Source organism: Chionomys nivalis, chromosome 13, assembly GCF_950005125.1.
Source record: "Chionomys nivalis chromosome 13, mChiNiv1.1, whole genome shotgun sequence".
Taxonomy (NCBI): domain Eukaryota; kingdom Metazoa; phylum Chordata; class Mammalia; order Rodentia; family Cricetidae; genus Chionomys; species Chionomys nivalis.
Window position 1 is genome coordinate 501,234 of NC_080098.1, and position 23,293 is coordinate 524,526.

A 23,293-nucleotide genomic window follows, 5' to 3' on the forward strand; every position below is an offset into this window, starting at 1 on the left:
TCCTCACAATATCAGGTGAGCACCTTGCCACTGAGTGGTCCCAGCTTGGCAGTCTTGTTTGTAACCTCTAATAGGTTTGTTTACTGCCTGGTTTTATTAACATAGCCATGTCCTGAGGGTGACAGAGTCTTTGTGGAGACCCCCACTGTTAGACATAGTCCAAGATGTCTTGGCACTAAGCTTTGTCATCCCTGCTGTTGAAGTCCCAGGACCTCACATCCCTGTCTTTGACTGAACCTATTTTCTAGCCAGCATGGTAGCACACATGTCATCACAGCAGTTGAGGGGCAGAAACTTCTCCTGAACAGTGTGAAGTCAGCCTGTGCAACACAGTCAGGTGCTACCTCCATGTCCAGCTACAGCCACAAACCAAGCATGCAGACATCCCTAGTCCTGGGAGGAAAGACATGGTACACCAGAAACCCAGTGAGACCCAGGTTGCTCCAATGGGGCAGCTGTGACTGAAGAGGAAATGCTAGGAAGGCAGCAGCTGCTGGTGGTTTGCAGTGAGGGTCAGGGCCCAGGAATGCTCAGAGGCACTGAGGTCTACGGGCAGAAAGACCCAGCAGCAGGCCAGCCTGTCTCAGCCTGGAGTGACCATTTAAGGAGGAAGGAGCCCTGAGTCTTGAGCCCAAGCTGCTCATGGCCCCATGACCTGGGCTGCTGTGGGCTGCTGGGTTCAGGAGAAGGGCCATGTTGGGGTCCTGCTGTGATCAGAGGGTGTAGCAGAGCATCTGAAGGGCAGACAAGGAGCAAAGGAGGACAGACAAAGGTTGCAAAGATCTTTTAGTGCTTATACAAAGCAGAGCTGGGAAGTGAGGTACAGGTGAAGGGGAGCAGCAGGCCATGTCTGTAGAGCTGGGGCAGTCCAAGTGAAGAGGTCTCAGAGCCCGGGGACCATCCAGGGGTTAAGCATGATGGGGCCAGAGGGTCTCCCAGAGGAGGGGGTTCTGCTCTTCCCAGGACAGTCTCCATCAGAGGCTGAAGTGTTGGGCCTAGGAGGTGAGGAAAAGGGGACAAGGGAGGGACTGTAGAGTGTGGGAAAAGAGGGGCCATGGGTGAGGCTATGATGTAGTTAGGTCTTGCTGGTCTATGCTGCGACAGGCTACACAGTAATAGGAATGAATCTTTTTTCTTCTGCTGATTTAAAAAATAAGAATGTGGGGAAAGCAAGATCTCAGCAGTCAACCAGACAAACTTTACTAGGGGTATACTGACTAGTTTTATGTCAACTTGACAGAAACTAGAATCATCACAGAGAAAGCAAGCCAGTCTGCAGCACCCCTCTGTGGCCTCTGCATCAGCTCCTGCTTTCCTGATGGCTCTGGTCCCACTGCTGCTCCACTCTCATGCTTCCCGCTGTGCAGCTTTGGAACATGTGTCATTTTGTGAGACCAAAACCAATTATTTTCTGGGACAAGTGGCTGACAGTGGCCCTATTGGTTCCTGGCCTTGCAGGTGCCTCTACTTGCCTCTGTCCTCCTGACTTATCCTTGACAAGCCAGCCTGGGACTACAGTACCTTAGCCCAGGGTAGACATGAATTTACTAACAGTCACCATATGAACCTGACAGTAGACAATTTTTAACATGATATGACAATTAAACAGAATTGACAAGGCATTGCTGCATGTTGGGTCACATGAGCCCTTATCAGTCCCAAAGGGTTGTAACCAAATGATCCAATGGCCAGAGGAGGAATTGGAGCTTCCCCCATTTCCCTCAGGCTCTGAGATTAGAAGCATGCCTACTAGATATTTTTGAATCCCCAGATTGTCCAGACACCAGATACAAGATAAAACCAGAAACCTATCAATTGATAAAAGCAGTAATAATAAAGTTTACCAGAGACCAGAGACTGGGATGCCCCCTCCCCCAGAACCAAGTTTGTGCTTCCCTGTATGGGTCACCAAAATGTTAGGTCCACAGGGAGTTGTACAAAAAAACCACCAAAGTCTAGTAAACCAGAAGCAAACTTTATTCCAGGAAAAAATAAAAAAAATAAGTAAATAAATCTCCTTGAGACCACAGCCAGAGATGGACTTGTAAGACTGTGGCAAAAACTGGTATCTGCAACAAGATTAGGCAATAACAAAGGAATTTTTACAATTTTGAGATGAAACTTAGATAACTGCCCTTCTTTACAATTTCCATTAACAGGGTTTCTTCAGTTAAACTAGTGTTTGTATTCAGCCCATTGTCTGTCTCTGGTACTTGTGGATAGTGTTTACCAAAGCTCTGCATTCCCCTGATATTGCCACTTTCACATAGCAGGGAAGGCTACGGGGACAATGTAAAACCCATATGTCAAAAGTCATGTACATCCCATCATTTAAAAGTTAACTCAGCTCACATCAATTATGCTGGTCATGAGTGGCCAGGGGATTATTTTAGGGCTAACTCAGTTTGTAGAGGGATGATTTCTCCTGCAAATGGAGAATATAATTGCCAAAACAGAATAACACCTAACATCTACCTCGACTGTTTATACACATTTTCCATGGTCTTAAGCTTGACAACCACAGCATCAATCTTGGACATGATGCTGCCTATGGAGCGCTCCACACAGTCAACACGTCTTGCCAGTGCCTGGAACTCTTCATAGAAAACCCTGTTGGAGATGCTGTCCCTCCTCTGGGAGCGACACCCACTGTCGTCATTATCATACTTCTTAGAGTCATCCAGGGTTCTTGGGAAACTTCTGATGCTCGTGGGACATGGTAATGAGCTATGTTCCAAGCCCAGAACCTCCCTCACTTTTGTACTGGGTGGTGTTTGAGCGCAATGCGGCATGAGGTTCTGGTCGCTGGTTGTCTGGTTCACCAGGGAATTCTTACTGTTGACATATTCGTGTCCTTTCCTTTTGCTTTTATGTTCCTCCTTGATCCTGTGCTGCAGCCTCTGGATGTAATGCTGGACAGCCATGTAGATGAACCGGTACTGTGCCTCTTTCTGGACCATTCCTGGCCTCTGGGACCGCACCATCTGAATGGTTTTAGAAACATCGATGTCATGGTCAATACCTTTCTCTCTAATGATGTCAATAAGGATATCAATCACAATGAATGTTCCTGTCCTGCCAATTCCAGTATTGCAGTGAACTACAACAGGGCCTGCATCCATGATGCTCTCCTGCTTGTGGTGGACCTCCTCCAGGAAGTCCAGCACACCTCCAGGGTCACTGGGCACACCATGGTCGGGCCATGTCTGAAAGTGGTAATGCCAGACAGTTCTCTCTGTATTTCCTTGTCCAACCTTCGAGAGCTTGAGTTCTCTTAAGGTGTAGTTATGAGCAGCACTTTCTTTGATGTTCCTAACACGTATGACCCCATAGTCTTTGAGTGCATCCTCATCAGGCCAGTACTTGACACATTTGCTCTTCCCTCTCTCCACCTCCTTTGTGGTCATGCTGATGACTCGAGAGTTCTCCTGGAACACCATCCTCCAGAAATCATTCACCGTGTTCAGCAGGCAGCCTTGAGTGGCAATGTAGCTCTTTTTGGGTTTTGAATTGTGGCACTTGGCCTCAAATGCAGGCATGATGATGTTCGCATTGATATAATCAGAAGTGGGCTCATTGGGATCGCCATCATGCAGGACAACCCTAGTGTGATCGAATGGCAGGATGTTTTTGTATCTATTTTTGTTTTTATTTTCTTCTCTCCGACCTTCTTTTTGGCTATAGAGAAATTTGTATTCCTGTTTCTGTAGTGTCTCAAATTCTTCCCAAAAGCCCTGTTTGACCATACCTGTGGTCTCAGCTACCTTGCTTAGCTCTCGAACCCTGCTTTCAATTTCAGCAGCATTAATACGAGTTGTGTTGAGAGGCTGCTTGAGCTGCAGGACTGTGCCAAGTGTTGCCACGATGGGGTTCTTCTTGTAATGCTCCACCAGGTCTCTCAAAGAGTCAAAATACTCTCCTCCGCCAACATAGTATTTCAGTTCCTGACATCGGATCATAACGTGGCTCACTTTGGACTTGCCATCATTGCTATTCCATTTGTCATCACCTGTGACAACAGAGAGAACAAAGTCTCCAGGGTATCTCTCGCTCCCTCGAACAAGAAAGCTGCCACGCTTACCCTTCTCCATTAGCAGTTTCTCTGCTTCTTTTCCAGATAAGGGACCATGGAACCACCTTTCAGAGGTTGGGTCTGCACAATTCAGTGGGTACTTGAGCTCAACAACATCTCCGTTCTTTTCTTTTAGCTGTTCGTGATGTTCCATGTAATACTGGAGTAGTTCAGCCAATGTGGCAAACTTCTTCCCACCATAGAGGTCATAGTAGTACCCAGTGTTATGAACCTTGATGTGATTGACGGCTCCATTTCTTCTAACAGACAAAGTGAAATCTCCAGGGTTACTCTCACTAGGCCTTATCAAAAAGCTGCCATCAACTCCTCTGGTTTGAAGGAGATTCTCAGCCTCCACACCACTGATGTTGGGGTGAAACCCTCTCAGAGATGCCATGTTCCCCTTGGCTCCAACTCCACATAGACCTGCTGCTTGCTCAGGCTCCTTGGGACACTGTCACATGTGTGTTGGAGGGGTTAAGCAAAGCCCCGCTGAGGAGTCAACACATGTGCAGGTAGAACTGGGCCACTCTACATGCACAATCCCCCACCAGACCTGGATCCTGGATACTGGCTGTGCCCCACTAGGCTCACTCTGCTTCAGTCCTGCGCTTTGGCTTCTGCTCTGGTCTCACCACCGTGTCCACCTTAGGCAGACTGCCAGCGTGGAGGTGGGAGGTGGGTGACGTTTGTTTGTCCATCAGCACAACTGGTATCCCAAGGGGCAGGACTCATGCACGCTCTAACAGTCATCCCCAAAAGCAGATCAGTCTCTTTGTCCCTGTCCTTCTCTACATAAGCTATGCAACAAACAGTCTTAGAGCCTTAAACAGAGTTTGTAGACCTCACCATAGCAAGTTATAAAACATCTGTGACCTGGAGAAGTTGCTGCCCATACAATAACTTTAGACATATATAATTTGGGCATATCAAAAACATTTACACTGTAGCCAACACACAAGGTCAATGACAGAAATATTATTTATAAATGCACATATATTTACAATGACATCTCTGGTTATATGAACAAAACATACAACCCATACATAAAAACGCAACAAGAACATAAAAGCCTTTGCTCTATATTTACAGCTTTACTCTTGAGCCACTCACCACACTGTCGCTTTATTTTTATCTGAGCACTCACTTTTAATTTGTGGTGTCCATCACTTTACTCCTGTTCTCAAACCCCAGCAACATCCAGTGCCATTTGTTTTGGTCCAGCCGACTCATCCATATGTTCCTGAAAAGTGGAATGTGGATTGAGGAAAGAAACGGACAAAAGACTAAAGACAGAGTCAGGAGATCATTCTAATGAATACTGAATCCGCCAAGAGTTTGTTTTTCATAGCTGTTTTATACTCCAAGCCAAAGGGGTAGGCAAAAGACTGTTTGTTTGTTTTTTAATCATTATATAAAGAACAAACAAGACTGATTACTTTCTTAATATTCAAAACATCTAACAGCAATGCCCTAGGTCAAAACATCTTGCTATTTGGAGCAAAGCATCCATTAGCAACACCTTAGACAAAACATCCTGTTATTTGGGCAACATATAGAACAACTTTACCTGAGGCCAAACATCCTGTTGTTTGACCTTGAAGGAGCAAAAATATGCTCAAACTCTCTGACCTTTTGTCGAGATGGAGCAGAGCTACTTCATGGGCCTCCATATACCCTGTCTTTGGGGACACATGATTCTGGGAGGGTGACTTTTTGAGTTTCAGACACTGTGGGGGACTCAGTATGCCCACTCCAGCATTCAAGAACCCAGGACTGGTGAATGGAAAGATATTCCCAGGCCCCCAAAGGCTCAGGGTTTAGGGACCTAAGGTTGTAAGCCTGCCCAGATAGAGCTTCATTTCAGATTCACCCCTTCAAGGAACAGTCACTCACCATGGCCTTGCCTGGTACTCTTCCCATTATCCTAGACACTGGTGGTCTGGGTGCGCTCTATCCCTGCATCAGTGGACACAATAGTAGCCAGAACATGCTGCCTTCATTAGACTTCATTCTGAGCTGCAGCCTGGGACTTCCTGCCCTGTCAATGCCACCCCGGCTTCCAGAGCTTTGACAGAGAAGGCTATACCTTGAGGAGATAACCCTACAGCAGAGCTCCCTCACCCACAGATCCACTAGGGTCAGCTTGCTCGCCCTGGAGTGCATGGGAGGTTCCTGTGTGTGCTTGGGAGGTCTGAGTATCTTACCCAGGTCTTCCTGTCTCTCCAAGATGCCTCACAACACTGGGGACAACAATGGAGAAGAGGATCCTGGGCTTCAGCTCTACTCCTACCCCTAGCACCTCCCAGCCCAGGAAACATCTGTGAACCAAGAGGCCATCTCCTGCTGCCTAGTCAAAAAAACCCTGTTTGGACAACGGTCCAGCCCTCCACATCACCCTGACATGGGGCTCTTAGCCCTTTCTGAAGCTACCCACTACTTCTCTGTGACTGGTAGATTTTTGTTGTTGTTTTATATGAAACACCTGATGGTCTAATAAAGAGCTGAATGGCCAATACCAAGACAGAAGCAAGATTAGGCAGGGCTTTCAGGCAGAAAGTATAAAAGGAGAAAGGAGAACAAGCCAGCCACCCAGCTACACAACAAGTCATGGGGAAAGAAGCAATAAAAGGTATATAGAAATAGATGAAGAGAAAAGCCCAGAGGCAAAAGGTTGTCAGGATAACTTAAGATTTTTAAAAAACGACTAGACACAAGCCAAGCTAAACCTGGGCATTTACAACTAAGAATAATCCTCCTCTGAGTGTGATTTATTTAGAAGCTGGGTAGAAGCCCCCCCCCAAAAAAAAGTCAAAGAAGTAAAATATCCCACAACAGGGGATCCTTGGAGCACTGGTCACTGGCCCTCAAAACTCGAAGTGTGACTTATGAGTGAGGTGGCCAGGAGGCAGAAGGCCTGTGAGCTGCCTTGGAATCCTAGACACTAGGGAGTTTTCACAGGCACTGCTCAGTGAAGACCCACTGTTCAGAAGAGGTAGTGCCTGTCACCACAGCACTTGGAGACTGAGGAAGGAGGACTACAATTCCTAGGACAGTCAGGGCTATGTAGTGATATACAACTCACAAAAAATGGTAGGGAGAGCCAAGCAGTGGAGGCACATCCCTTTAATTCCAGCACTTGGGAGGCAGAGACAGGTAGACCTTTGTAAGTTCAAGGCGAGTCTGGTCTAAAAGAGCTAGTTACAGAACAACCAGGGCTGTTAAACAGAGAAACCTGTCTTGAACCCCCTCAAAAAAAGAAAAAATGGTGGAGAGAGGGTTCCTATGGAGAAGAAACTGTGCAAGCATAGAAATCTGAGTTCAAGTCCCCAGCACCTGGTTATAAAAGCTGAGCATGACAGGGCACATCTGTAAACCCCAGCTGGCAAGTGGAGACAGGACGGTCCTTGGGGCTCCCTGTTCAGTGTGTATAGCCCATCAATGAGCTCCAGATTCAGAGAGGGATTCTGTCTCAAAGATAAGGGAGAGAGTGCTAGAGGAAGACATAACATAGACCTCTCCTCCACATGCACACACAGAAAGCTTTCTGGAAAGAGGTGTGGAGAAGACCAAAAAAAAGAGAAAGAAACAGAGGTTCAGAAAGGCAAGTATACATACACATCTGAGGGGATATAGCTCAGGGTCACATCACATGCTAAACACCCTAGGTTACATAGTCAGCAATGTAAAAAAAATTCTGCCTTCAAGGACCCTTCATCACTATGTCCTTGTGTGGCAGGGCTAGCCTCAGAGTGTGTACTGGATTCTGGGAACAGTAGAATCCAGAACTGGTAGCCAAAATTTGGAAACATAATTCCAATTTGAGATGGATGACGAGACTAACATGGCTATTTCCTGCTTCGCAAGCCCTAATCTAGCAGGATGTGTGTCAGCAGGTCCTCAGGGTTAGTCCCTTCATGGGGAAAAGAAACCAAGGCCTGGAATGAGCAGCCCACGGTATGTGAGAGAAACAGACTTCATGGGGACAGCCAGGGCCTGGAGGTTTGGTAATTATGTGTCAAAATTGTGAGCCATTTACACTCAAGGCTTCCCTGTCTGGAGTTGAGGCCAGAGCCACATACACAGGAAGATGTCTGGACCTCAGTGCTGTGACTGGGGTGGGAGTTGAGGAGGAGCAGATGGAGAGGAGAGGTGCCCATCAACAGTGTCTCTATGGGAATAGCTTTGTGACATGGAAGGGAAGGCGCAGGGATGCCTATGAGTAGCACCAAACCAACTCAGGTACAGGATGGTCCCAGGTTCCAGCCCTAATCAAGGAAGGACATTCAGACACATCTACTGCATAGATGAACAGATTAATGCCTTCATGTTGAGTGAGCTAAGCCCATCACAGAGACTGTGGGATTTCTTATGTATGAGATACTGGAGACACCAAGGTCATTGGTGAAGACAAACAGTAGGACAGTTGTAGCAAGTCTTTTTACATACACCAGCTCCCAAACAATGACACTGAGACTTATTATTATGAAAGCTTAGCCTTATCTTAGGCTTATCCCACTAGCTCTTATAACTTAACCCATTTACTTTAATCTACACTCTGTCATGTGCTGCAGCCAGTGCAGCCTGGATGCCAAGACTGGCAGGGGGTGCCAGGATTGAGACATGGAGGCTTTTTTCAGGTGGAAGAACAGCAACCTTTATTTTGCCCAGCAACCTTTTATACCTCTACTCTGACCCACCTGCCAGAAAGAACACAAACATCCTTGTCAATTACAGACTACAAGGAAGTTCAGCTGTCAGTCAGGGGGAGTAAGGGCAGCTGGATCACAACTCCCCCCATTTTATTTTATAATACCTGGGGAATAGCCCTCTAATAGTCCCTGTCTTAAATGGCATCCTGCCCCTAAAGTATTGCCCATCCGTGGCTACCCAGACACATAGCCCTAAACCAAGTATCCCCAGGACTGACAGCACCAAGGAGCCAGACCAGTGCTGCAATCATCTAGCATGCACTAACTGGGTGGTAAAATTAACAGAAGCAGTATTCTAAACCCCTCCCATATGGTGTTTGAGTTTGAGTTCCATAACAGCAGCAGAAGCGTGCAATACAGTGCCAGGAGTAAAGCACATAACAGGATTAACTGTTGAAAAGTCTAAAGATAAGCCGGGCAGTGGTGGCACACTCCTTTAATCCCAGCACGCGGGAGGCGGAGGCAGGCGGATCTCTGGGAGTTCGAAGCCAGCCTGGTCTACAAGAGCTAGTTCCGGGACAGGCAGCAAAGCTACAGGGAAACCCTATCTCGAAAAAACAAAAACAAACAAACAAAAACCAAAATGAAAAGTCTAAAGATAGTCCATTTGCTCCTGAACCAGAGCCACTTGTCATTTTGAATGTCCAAGGCATTGCTGACTCTTTCAGCCAGCTGGTTCACAGTCTAAAGAGAAATTATGGCAGCAGTATCTGCAGTGGCAGAGATAGCAATATTCCAAGGTATATTGCTTCTGCCAATCTTCTATGGTCCAGCACTTGTTGCCATATTTGTTGATACTCCTGACGCTGCTGTAACATCCCCCAGGCCGGGCACTGACTGGGTCATGGCAACATGCCTTTCACCACAGCCACCTATCAAAGCTCTGCTCCAGCTGCCTTCTGGCCCCAGACGTGCTCTCTATGGATCCAAACTGCTGCATGGAGTGGAGCAAAACTCAGGGAAGCAGGCTCACTGCACCTGCTACAGAACCATTGAAGGGGTCCCACTTTAACAATCTTTTAGGGAATTTGGGCATCTCTGGGGATGAAAACACACATACTCCTTTTAATCTGACTTGGCTTGTTCCTAGTCTGGAACATTTAAACCCCCTCCCATAATGAACCAGGGGCTAACTTGAGCTACTGTTCGTACAAAATCTTTGGCTGCCTTCATTGTTACTTCCATGCCTTGTTGCTTTAAGAGTTTCAGTTGCTTTTTGAGGCCTTCAGTTCACCCTCCCGCCTCTTCTTTATACTTGCTAGTCTTTTGGAGGATGTCCCTCAGAGTATCTCAGGGGATAAAAAAAAAACACCTTACCTTCTCCAATACACTCGTTGATTTAGCCAGTGGATGGAGCAACCCTGTTCACGAATCCCCACTTTCCAGATCTCTGTGGAGCCTCCACTTTGCTGTAGCCAGTGCAGCCTGGATGCCAAGACTGGCAGGGGGTGCCAGGATTGAGACAAGGAGGCTTCTTTTCAGGTGGAAGAACAGCACTCTATTTTTCCCCAGCTAAAGCCTTTTATACCGTATCTACTGCTTCTGTGGAAAATCACCAGCCGGAAAGAACACAAACATCCTTGTCAATTACATACCACAAGGAAGCTCTGCTGTCAGTCAGGGGGAGTGAAGTCATGTTTCTAGTTGCCACATGTTTCTATACTGCTCATGCTGTTTGTCCACCTGTGGCTAGCAACCTCATCTTTCCTCTTCCCTCTCTGTCTCCAGAAGTCTCACCTAACCTCTTCCAGGCTAGCTATTGGCCATTCAGCTCTATATTAAACCAGCCACAGTGACACATTTTCACACAGTATAAATAAATATTCTGCAACAGACTGTGGGTAATAGCTGACGAGGAGTTGGGGGTGTGTGTACAAGTTGGAAAAACTCTGAAGAGAGATCATGGTGATGGTTGGACATATATGTCCATACGTATATTAGACTGGACTAGAACTCAGCATGCACTCCAAGATAGCCTTGAGCTTTTAAGTTAATGTTACATTGTTTTGTGTGTGAACAAATATGAGTGTGAAGGTCAGAGGACTTGTGGGAGTTAGTTGGTTCTGATTCCACTACGTGGATCCTGGACATTGAACTTAAGTACTAGCTTCATTGGCAAACACCTTTACCTGACAAACCACATATCTGGCCCACTATGAACACACAGACATACACACACGGGGGGGGGAGAGCCTGAATGTGGACATCATGTTTCCTTAGTATCCATCGAAAGCAGAAGAGAGAGTTGGATCCCCTGGAAATGGCATTAAATGTATATGAGCCTCCATGTAGGTTCTGGAAACCTGGCTCCTCTGCAAGAGCAGCCATTGCTCTTAACCACTGAGCTTTCTCTCTATCCCCTCAATATGAATAATTTTAGAAAATAATTTATTTACATTTAATTTATGTGTTTTTGTATTTTGCCTGTGTGTATGACTGTGTGTGGGTCTTGTGGTTATTGACAGTTGTTAGCTGCCATGTGCATGCTGAGTGTTAAAGCTGGGTCTTCTGGAAGAGCAGTCAGTGCTCTTAATCACGGATCCATCTCTCCAGCCCAATATGAATGTTTTTCTTCCCTCTCTGTAGCATTGGCTGAACTGTAACTCATGATATTGACCAGGTTGGCCTAGAACTCAGAGATCTGCCTGACTCTGTCTCCTGAGTACTAGGATTAAAGGCTTGCACCACCACCACCCAGGTGAATATGAATGTTTTGACGACACTGAAGGGTTCCTTTAACAAGTAGGTGATAGTTAAATATGTCTTTATTACAATTGAATTGGGGTGTGCATGTCTTGCTGTGTAGCACAGCCTAACATCAACTTCCTGCTCCTGCTATCATCACATCTTGAGTGCACCTCCACCTTCTAACTCATTCTCAGGGACCACATGAGTGTGTGGTAATGCAAACATTGCATGATACAGAGATGACACTCATGAGGTCATGTGAGACCCCCCCCCATTTCTTCTGCAAGGTTGAACCACCCACCCTATTGTCCCAAACTCCATGGATGAGGACAGGAGCATGCCAGGTCTTACAGCATAAATGAGTCTGGGGGCCCCATAGAACCTCCACCCTGCATGATAAATGTGGACCAGGGAGACACTCCTGTTTACCAGGGGTAGTCTGCTGTCACTGTTTCATGAATTCCCACCACAGTAGAGAGTGATGAGTCATGGTAGTCCTTACAGCATGGAGAGAACCATAAGGCTCTGGCAGGATGTGGCTGTGCTGTGAGGTTTTGGTGTCAACAACTGCGGGTCACTAAAAGCTCCCTGCCATGAATTCCATGAAGACTTCCCCAACCACTTCAGGGCATCTTCTCTGCTCAGCCTGATATCCAGGCAGTATACAAAGCAACACTCATCCTTGGCCATTAGCTGCTTCTGTGGTGTATTAGGGATAGCCATGGCCAGAGCAGTCTAGGGTGAGGTCACATGGAGGGAGCCCTGGGAAGCAGCTCCTGAGTGGATAATGAGAAGTGTCACCTGGGGGCAGGGGCAGGGTGGGGAGAGTTGGCTGTCTTGGGGTCATGCCAGGTGGCACAGTGAAAGCAAGGACCACGAAGCAGGGAGGGTGTTCTGGTGGGGTCAGGGCTGGACAGCCTGAGAGGCAGACAGTTGGTTGTCGAATTGGTGGGTTTTGCTACATTGGTTTTTTGAGACAGGGTCTCATTGTACAGCTCTGGCTGGCCTGGAACTGGCTTATATAGACCAGGCAGGTTTGCAACTCACAGACAGGCCTCTGCCTTCTGAGTGCTGAGGTATGTACCATCACTGGACAGGCTAACCATACATTTTTTTTCCGAGACAGGGTTTCTCTGTGGTTTTGGAGCCTGTCCTGGAACTAGCTCTTGTAGACCAGGCTGGTGTCGAACTCACAGAGATCCGTCTGCCTCTGCCTCCCGAGTGCTGGGATTAAAGGTGTGTGCCACCACCGCCCGGCTCCATACAATTTTTTTAAAACAAATTTGTTACAATTTAAGTCGTTTTGTATGTTGGTCCGTGAACCACAGTGCATATGACTTGGTTCTCTCCTTCCATTATGTCGGTGGGGCCTGGGGACTCAAACTCAGGTTGTCAGTGCCTTTCATCATTGTGCCATCTACACTCTCAAACTGGTTTGCATATACAAAATCAAAATGTGAAAAGAAGACACCTCTATTGGATGTGAAAAGATAATTAGAGAAGAATATTCTAGAAAGCAGTCCCAGGTCAGGGAAGCTGCTGTCACTTTGGGCAGTTTCTGCCCCTCTGTACAAGTGTTGTGGAATAATCTTTTTGTACACTGTGTAATGTGTCCTTTCCAAGGCACCTTCTTATTGACTGCATAAAAAGCTAAACAACCACTAGATAGGCAGAAGGTATAGGTGGGACAGTCAGACACAGAGGACACTGAGAAGAAGAAAGGTGGAGTCACCAACCAGATGGACAGGAAGCAAGACATGCAGGAGAACAAGTAAATGCCATGAGTAAGTGGCAACAGGTAGAGGAACAGAAATGGATTAATTTAAGTTATATTAGTCTCCATGTCCTGACATAAGAACTGTCATTAGGGACAGAAAAATCTGCCTACAGGAAATGATTTTGGAGTGTGCTGCTGAAGCCACTTGAAACTCAGCCATGGAAGAGAACTGGCCAGGACTCTTGTAGGAAATATTGGGTGGACCTTGAGATTGGGCATCAATATTTAATTTTAACATGCAAATAAATAGAAAAAGAAAATTTTAAAACAGGTGCGAAGAGAGGTTTTTGAAAAATTCCTCAGAAGCGTAAAGGGGAAAGTCCTAAGAATCATGCAAATGTGCCCAGGTTCTTTGATGGGGAAGGAAGGCCCAGAGGGTCCTGGGCAGCCCAGGGTCCCCATGTGCAAATGCCCTTTACAGGAAAATAGAGCCCTGTCTCGAAAAATAAAAAATTTTAAAAAAAAAAGTAAAGGAAAATAGAGTTTTCCCAAAGTGCTTGTGGATATCTTGAGAAGCACGCAGCAGAACCTGGGTAGGCACCTGCTCCCCAGTGCCCAGGCCAAGGCAAAAACAAAAACAATCCCCCCACACACACAAAAGAGCTCAAGAACCTTGGATATGGCACAGCAATATGGCCCTGTGGAGGACAGCTGCTGGATGGTGAGGGGTTAACAGGCTCATTGCGCAGGGGTGGGGCAGTATCCCCAGTGGGAAGCTGGGAGAGCTCCTGCTGGAGAAGTCACAAGCACTAGGAGTTCTGAAAGGAAAAACTATGCGTGCGTCTAGAACTCTGTGGTAAGGGGCCGTCCATGAAGCACAGTCCCTGCAGTTGTCCAGGGTGTGGTCTGCAGTGCCAAGACCTACAGCTCTTGCTTGCTTGAAGTCAAGGTACACCCTAGGATCAAAGTGGCAAAAACCCTTTTGGGGTCAGGATGAGTAGGATTGGGGGACTTCACATTTTGGAGCCTCCAACAAATCCTTAGGGCAAGGCAGGTTGCAGCTGTACTGTATGGGGTAACTAACTGGTCACCAACAGCCTGTGCACACGCACAGTTTTGCAGTCTTGCAGGGCACCATGTCCACCTCCTCACCTGTCAGCTTCCACAATTACATCTCCAGTCAGTGGCTGTGCCACTCCTCGAAGTAGGTGATGGTGATCCAGGAACACCAGACACTGCACCTCTGGGGTGGATGGGGGTTGAGGGAGGCAGGGAGAGAGAAAGAGAGAGAGAGAGAGAGAGAGAGAGAGAGAGAGAGAGAGAGAGAGAATTACTGGGGCCAGGGTGTGGGGAATCACAGTACAGGGCTCTGGGTTCGGGATGCTGGGCTTATGGGCTTGGAATTCGGAGCTCACTGGTCTCTAGCTCAAGGGCTAAGGGCTCTCACAGGTGATCATGAATGTGGCACTAACACTATATCTTGCAGCATTATATGTAGGCTTCAGAGTTCAGAATGAATGCCATCTCTTGCATAAAGTTGTAACAGGCCTGGCCCATGGTGGTACAAGAGAAAAAAGGACTTTCCTGTCCAGTCCAAGACTGAAACAACATTGGAGTCTTTCTAGGAGGTAGCAAGCACTTGAGTTTTCCGTCAAGAAATTCCTGATTCATCCAGTGTTGAAATATGTTGAAATAACCAGGCTAGCCAATGATAAAACAATTATATTTTATTTATTATAAGGGAAAAACTCACAAAACGGGAAACGAGAAATCCAAGCACAGCAATATCCCATGGGAAAAGGCTCAGAGAGAGACAGCCCACAAAGGTACATACGTTTTTCCCTGGGTCCCAGCGAAGCCACACCTTAAATAAGACCCATCTCTTAAAGATCATTGGCTAACAAGATTTCCCATCAATCCAGGACATTCTTGTTCTGAAAATTTCTTATCTCCTTCTTCCACTGTGTCTGTATTGACAGCACACACATGCACACACACACACACACACACACAGACACCATATGTATATGATTTTGGTTTTTCACGACAAGATTTCTCTGTGTAACTTTGACTGTTTTGGAGCACATTGTTGAATGGATTCAATCTCAAGATCCACCCCCGGAGGGAAATGGGAGGAGAGGAGGAAGTGGAAATTTTGAATGGTATTATTTATAAAGCATAAACATTTAAAAAAAAAGAAAAAAGATCCACCCCCAATTCTGGGTATGATTAAAGATGGAGACTCAGAAGAACCTAGTCCTAGTTCCAGCCCTATGTTTACTCTCTGTAGAACTTTGGACAAGTTATTTTAATTCTAAACAAAGGCTAGTTTTTTAAAAAATTATATAGGTGGAGTACTGCTACTTGCCTTTCTACCTCACATGCTTAAACTGAGATGGACGAGTTCACTTTGATTATATTTTGTGAATGAAAACGCATAACTAACGAGTTCCTATAACAAGATGAAAATTTTCCTGATTGATTATAAATACCTTTTGGGTGTACATTCATGATTGGTTCACTACAGGGATAAAACTTTTTAATCTGCTGTATACAGATTTGATCCGTGGAAAGGAGGAAGAAATTAGCATTCAGTAAGCAACTATTATAATCCAGGCCTGTATATTTACTTATACCTATATAAATCAATGGCTCTACAAAATTGTGAGTCACACTTGATTTTCTGAAAAATATAGTTCACTGACCATGCAGTCCTCTGCTCAGAGCAGTGTGTTCAGGCTAAGTCAAATCTTAGGAAAGGGTCCTCCACCACCACATTTCCAGGATTCCCAAAGCGAAGAAGTATGGAAAATGAAAGTATTTATCCTTTACTGCCAACTTTGTGGAAATTTATCTAGTAAATTTGCCTCGGAGTACAAGTTTTAAAGCAATAACCTTGGCGTCTCATAAAATATGTAGTCCTAATTGATGACATTTGTCTAACACAGAGGATTTCCAATCACTTTGTGCCCTCAATTTTTATATGTATCTTGTCAGGACATATAAAAATATGATTTGGTTATCTTCTAAATTTCAGACTAGTCTAGAAATGAAACACTTGGTTCTGCCTTTACTCATTTAGTCATATGCATCAGTCTTCTTATGCTTGTTTTTTTGATTTTTGGACTTTTACTTGTACTCTTTCCTTGCTTTTATGAATTCTTCATGCTGTCTTATATTTCTATCTTTCATCTCCATGAAATACATTTGTTTCTTTAATTTTCATCTTTACTAACAAAGAAAATACAGGAAAAAAATCTGTAAATTATTCAAGAAATTTGTTTCATAGTTGAAATTAATTTTATTCAAAGATCTTTTTTCTTCTTCCCATATGCAAGTGGAGTCTTAAATAGTTTTTATAAGCATATCATAGTTATGAACCTTAAAAATATAACCCTTACAGGAATAAGCAAAAAAATAAGAGAATATTGAAATTAAGAGCATTTCTTCAGTATTCTTTCTAGAGAATAGAGAATATTGTAATGCTAAATAAAAAATGACAGTATTCATAGCATAAAATATCTTGGAGTAACTCTAAGCAAATAAATGCAAGACTTCTATGATAAGAACTTTAAATCTTTGAAGAAAGAAATTTAAAAAGACACCAGAAAGTGGAAAGATTGCCCATGCTCCTGGGTAGGCAGAATTAACATAGTATAAATAAATCAAAAACAATCTACAGATTCAATGAAATGCCCATCAAAATTCCAGCAAATTTCTTCACAGACCTTGAAGGAATGGTACTCAACTTCATATAGAAAAACAAAAAACCCAGGATAGCCAAAACAATAGAAGAACTTCTGGAGGCATCACAATTCCTGACTCTACAGCAGAACTTTCACACCCACATATCCACTGGACTCTGTTTGCTCTCTATGGAGCTCATGGAAGGGCTCCTGTGTGTCCTTGGGATATCTGCTTATCTGGCCCAGGTCCCTCTTTCTCCAAAATTCCTTACAAATAACTGGGTCAAGGATGGAGAAGAGCATTCTGAGTTTTAGCCCTATGAACCTACCCTATCCCCACCTCACCCCTCACCCCATCTGGCTCAGGAAACATCTGTATACCAAGTGGCCACTTTCTACTATCTAGTCACGCAACTCCTGTTTGGATGAGTATCCAGTCCTTCTCCACATCTCTCTTACATGTGTGCTCTTAGTCATTTCTTAAGCTGCTCCTTTTTCCTATCTGTGGCTGGAAGGATAAAAAGCCCACCCAATGTGACCTGGCTATGTCAGAGCAGGCCAACAAGGGCTAGCAAGATGACACTACAGCTAAAGGTGCTTGCCACCAAGCCTTACTGCTCATGAGTTCAATCTGCAAGACACATGGTGGAAAGAGAATGAATTCCCACAAGTTTTCCTATGGCCTCCATGTGTGGCACCTTGGCATTTGTGTATACACATGGGCACACAGACACACACAAGCTATAATGGTCATGCAAGCCTTTCATACCCGTACTCCAAGAAGCAGAAGTTGGGGGGTATCTCTGTGAGTTCAAGAATAGCCTGATTTACCTAATGAGTCCCAAGACAGCCAGAGCTACATATTGAGAGCCTGTTTCACATATAAATACATAAATGTATGAACCTAAAAATCTAAGGGACACATCAATAATTTTTGCTTCCCAGACTACTCCAAGTCTTCTTAGGCCCACCCTTTCATTATCCCATCTCCTTGCATGGTTTGGACTAAAATGAGGTCCAGAAATAAGACATCCGTGTGAATCTGGGGATCAAATGGAGATAGATTTGATACTGAATGCCTGCTGTAAGGCAGGGTATGAGGACCCTTGGAGTCACTTGTTACCTGTCCTCAAAGCTTCAGGTGTGATTTTAGAGGAAGGTGGCCAGGCTTCTTCTGAGGACCCCCACACTACCTGGGTTTCCTTGGTATCCAAGACACTATGGGAGTTGTTACAGGCAATGCCCAGTGGGTATCAACCATTTGGAAAAGGGAGTGGGCACGCCTGTCATCCCATGACTTGGAGGCTGAGGCAGGAAGATTGTCATTTCTAGGGTAGCCTGCACTATGTGATGAGAAACAGTTCACGAAATTGGTGGGGAGAGGGCTGCTTCGGGAATATTACTGTGCAAGTATGAAGGCCTGAGTTCAAATCACCAGCATCCATGTAGAAAACCTGGGCACAGCAGAGCACACTTGTAAACCCCAGCTGACAAGCAAAGAAAAGAGAGTCCCGGGGGTTCACTAGTCCGTGCACATAACCCATCAGTGAACTCCAGGTTCAGAGAGGGATCCTGTCTCAAAAATAAGGTGCAGAGTGCTATAGGAGACATGACATAGACCTCTCCTCCACATGCACATACACAAAGTTTTCTGAAAAGGGTGGGGAGAAGAGGAAAAGAAAAACAGGAGAAACTGAGCTTCAGAAGGGAAGTACACATGGCTGAGGTTATGTAGTTCAGTGCCGTATGCATGCTGAATACCTTAGGTTCAAGTCCAGAAATGTCAAAAAATGAGTCTTGCTGGAAGGACCATACCACCATCCTGTTCTTGGGAACAGGGTTAGCCTCAGAGTGTGTGCTGGAGTTGGGGAACAGCAGAATCCAGCACAAGGTGGTCAAAGTTGGGGAATATGAATCCTATTTGGGGTGGAAGTGGAAAAGACCCACACTATTGTTCATTGCCTGATAAACCCTAATCTAGCAGGATGTGAGTGAACAGCTCAGTCTGGCCTCCAACTCACCATGCAACTAAGGCTAACCTTCAAGCTCTGATATTTCTTTCTACCTGGATGTCAAGGCATGTTGATATGGTGCTGAAATGGATCTTGTAGCTTTGTCTACCCTAGGAAAGTCCTCCACCAACTGAGCCCCTATCCTGGTCTGCCTGTCTTCTTTGAACCAGAGTTTCTGTAGTCCAGGTTGTTCTGGAACTCCTAGTTATCCTATGTTGTTAACCCCAACAGTGGAATGACAGACTTGTGTCTCACACAACTTCCTTTCCAATCAATTAACACCTCTCCAGTATCCTCAGGGTCTGGTATTGGGCTACTTTCATGAGAACGTGGTCATGAGGGAGGTGAATGACACAATCACCTGGGGTGTCATGCAAAGGTGCATTCCCAAAGTCACACACTCTGGACAGGACTGATATGCTCAGCACCATTTTTGGCTGTAAGTACTTGGATGGAATGCTACTGGCCTGAATGAAGCAGGGCCTTCAGAATTGCAAGCCATCCACTATAACAAAAAAGGACTTGTCTTAAATATCTGAGGACTGGAGTGACCCACAAACCCACATCTCATGATCTGTTTTTGAGATGGGGAGGTGGGGAATCATGGAAGATATCAGAGCCAGACACAAGTGGAAGGATTCAGGAATACAAGGAACAATGTGATAGGACCAACATGAGGAAAATGTGAGGCACAGGCCAGCTGGGCTAGTTTGGTAACTGAGCATCCAGTGTGGACATGAGAAGCCAAAGAAAGAGGATCAGATCCTGAGACTCCACAAAAGTGAAAAGGAGCTAGAGTGCCACTTGTATCAGATAGGGACATTGTGGGGATTAATGGAGCATCTGGGAGGAGCAAGGTCCCAAGCAGTGGTATCTGCAGGTGCCAATGTTGCTTACAGTGGCAGAGATCAGACCTATGACAAGCAGGTAGGCTCTGGCTGCAGATGGGAGGTATAGCACAGGCCCTGTGAATGCCCCGGTTCTGGAATATTTCCTGTGTCTCATGGGCTGCAAAATAAAGTCAAAGAACACTAGGAGGCAGTCAGGTTCCATGCACAGAACAGATATCTTTGTGGACCTTTCTAGAAGTTGAACAGTCCACCTGTCACTGGGCCCCAGGAGCAGAGTCACCTGGAAGGCATCAATGTCCTGCCTGTTGATTTTTAAATTGGTGAGACAACTGAGTATTATGGCAGTCTCGGGGCCCCATAGAGAGCAGAAAATCATCCGACATCTCAAGAAAGAAGCAAACTCAACCAACCAACCAAAGAAACAAAGCAAACTATGTCTTTCTATGGAGCGCAGACTGGTCTTAGGCTTCTACCCCTCCTACCTCAGACTAACTGAGGCTCCTAGTCTGCTTTGAAAGGCAGTTGATTTATAAACTAGGAAGAAAGATCAGATGAAGGACTTGTGGTAGGAGCCATCCAAGGACACAGTGATGGTGGCATTATAAGTGACATAGTGTCCAACTCTAAGTTTGTTTCATCTGCCAAACACGGAAGCCTGAGTCAGCTCTATTGTCTGGAGACATCACACCATGGGACACTCTGTCTCACACACATTGCTTTTTAGATCTGGGCCTCAGGATTGGAATGAAGCAGCCACTCAAAAAACACTGGCTTCTGGATTTCCAAAGTCAAGAATACCCTGTGGAAAATGACTGGGATCACAAGCATTTTAGATTTTGGATCTTTCTGGAGATTTGAACATTTAGGAGTACAAAAAAGGAGCTGGACATAGTAATGCATACCTGTGATCTCAGCACTTAGGAAACTGAACCAAGGAAATGCAAGACTGACTGCACTGCACATTGCAGGCCAGCCTGTGTCTCAGAAACTAGTCATGTTGAACTGTGCCACTATTCTCATGGCTTCTGAGGCCAGACTTGAGGGCTTGGAAGCCAAACTGTACTCTGTGCAGCTATAAGTAGGCCTGAGGAGGCTGTTCCCTGGGTCACCTGAAGCATGTGAAAGGAGGGAGAAGAAATCAGCTGACCAGTGAGACACTCGCCTCCAGAGCTGTAGCGAATGGTAAAGCTGAGATTCACAGAGGGGAAGTCTCAAGCTTGAACTTTGAGTCAGCTATGCAAAGTCTAATCTCTCAGTTCATTTCTGAACACATCCAAGTGCTAAAGGTGGGCTGAGATGAACATTGTGGAGGGCAGGTGCTGTCTCCTATCAACTGGATCTCAGGGCATTTGCAAGACCATGGTGCCTCTTCTGGTATGGGACATCAGTGAGATGAGGGACAGGGACATGCAGAAGTGTTTTCTGTGCACATTTTGCTAGGTAGATAACTATATCTCCTGGGCTGTGTATCTGCTCATGGAAGTGTGATGTCTCACAATTAGCAGTTGGAAAGGCCAAACTCTCTGAAGTTTCAAGGATACAGCTGACTCCAGACCTCTTTCTAATCACTGGTATCTTCGAGCAATTCTTCACACTTTTTCATCTAGAACACTGCCCTCATCTCTGGATTTATGTATGCAAGCATACATGAAGAGAATGAGAGAATTTCCATTCTCTTCCCCTCTTTATTTATATCACCTCTCTCTTCTGGTTTCTTTACCTCCCCAAACTGCCCTATATGTTCTTAAAGAGTTTTTATAACAGTTTAGGCATAAGCCTTGCTCCTAAATTCCAGTATCCTCAACTTGTTGGTCTCTATAAGACTCTATTTAGCCGGACGGTGGTGGCGCATGCCTTTAATCCCAGCACTCGGGAGGCAGAGACAGGCGGATCTCTGTGAGTTCGAGACCAGCCTGGTCTACAAGAGCTAGTTCCAGGGCAGGCTCCAAAACCACAGAGAAACCCTGTCTCAAAAAACCAAAAAAAAAAGTTGATAATCTCATTTATTTGATTAGAGTTTCACCATCTGAAATAACACAGATCACTCGACAGAGTCATCAGTCCTAAGTTGCAAGGAACATGCTTTGGTGTTTAGTAGAGAAAGTCTGGAGACTGGCTTGGAAAAAAGGGGAGGAACCCAACCCTGGGCACTCTTTGGAAAGTGAGCTTTCAACTTCTCACATAAAATGTTTCTAATGAAACAGAGAGCTAGATTTCTGGCTTTAGAAGGACAATGTGCCTAAAGGCTTCCCCTGTGGTCCCAGAGAGGCCCTTGAAAATGGCACCTTAGTTTCAGGTCACTTTTGGGTGAAGCAGTTATCAGGGGTATAATGTCTGTATCATATGAGGTCAGCAATCCCCTATCTAAACATTCTATTGTATCCTGGTGAGCCCTGGCATTCTCTGTGATGTCACCAGTGTTAAGGCAACACCAAATGCCTTTGGGGCATTCATTCAGTGCCTATGTCGTTCACCCACAGATGTGTTGACAAGAACAGGATTCTTGGGAGACAGAATGGAGAGCATAGGGACACCAGAGAGAGGCATAAGAAAGATGACCTTCAGTCTCCGAGTCCTGCATCAAGAAATAAATGGTTCTTGGGAAAGCACAGTGAGTAGTGGCAGGGGATAGAGGGGTGCCTGAAAGAGGAAGGCTTCAGTTGATCCTTTCAGGAGTGGGGCTCAAGAGGTGGGAGTTTCTGGGAAGCAATGGTCCTCTTCTACTTTTCTGAGTCACTAAAGAGCAGACGCAGAGTCGAGGATTTCTGATGGTTAGTTTGGCAGAGAGCCTGCGATGGTCAAGGCTTCAGCTGCTGTGCTGAGGGCCCTCTGCTTTTACTCTGTGTAGGAAGGAAGTACAGAGGAACTAAAGAGGCTTCAGTCCCAGCCCTGCACTTCACCCACACTGGATTTCTTTTGGTTGTGTCACTAAAAGCAGGGAGAGTAAAGTCCCCTGGACAAAGCTGGAGATTCTCACATTTTACATCACAACCTTTTGCAGGGCAGGAGCCACCAATTATTGGTGCATGTCAGTGACCCCTAAAGTTTCTGAATTCCTTTTCTCTCACTAGCCAATCAACTCTCCTCTAAGTAGAGTGCAAAATGGGCCATCACTCTTTTTACAAGTATTTGTTCTTGGTGTCTGAGGGCTCACCTGGGGATGGCCAGCCCTTAGGTATATTCTGCCTTACCTATAAATAGTTGATCATGCCTTTGCTAACATTATGAGGGCAGTAAAGTATTTTTCTGAAGTTTTTGACATATTTTTCATCATTACTTATGTGATGTACCTTTGTTCTGACAGGACACCCACAATCTCCAGTCACCTCTTACACTGTTTCAGTCCCATGGATCTTTCCCGAGGTGTAAATTAACTCATGGAACTGATCTTCCTTCCCAACATCAGGAGCTAATTTCTTAACATCCTTTATTTCTCATCTTATTGATTAGTTGTCTTAAGGATCTGAAGAGCTATTCCTGGGAAGTGTCTGAAAAGTAAGTCTTGACCTCTGCACAGGGTAAACTAGTGAATTAAAATGAAGTAGATTCTAGTGA

At 45.4% G+C, this 23,293-nt stretch overlaps 1 protein-coding gene across 1 annotated transcript; it reads right to left on the bottom strand.

Moving 5' to 3' along the window:
* Positions 1-2,471: 2,471 nt before the first annotated feature.
* On the bottom strand, positions 2,472-4,469 carry LOC130886078 (tyrosine-protein phosphatase non-receptor type 11-like). Its single transcript, XM_057787982.1, has one exon. It carries the CDS (start codon positions 4,467-4,469, stop codon positions 2,472-2,474), a length of 1,998 nt encoding a protein of 665 aa, XP_057643965.1.
* Positions 4,470-23,293: the final 18,824 nt, after the last annotated feature.

Coding starts and splice junctions, on each gene's coding strand:
- LOC130886078 (XM_057787982.1), bottom strand. CDS start 4,469: ATGGCATCTCTGAGAGGGTTTCACCCCAACATCAGTGGTGTGGAGGCT.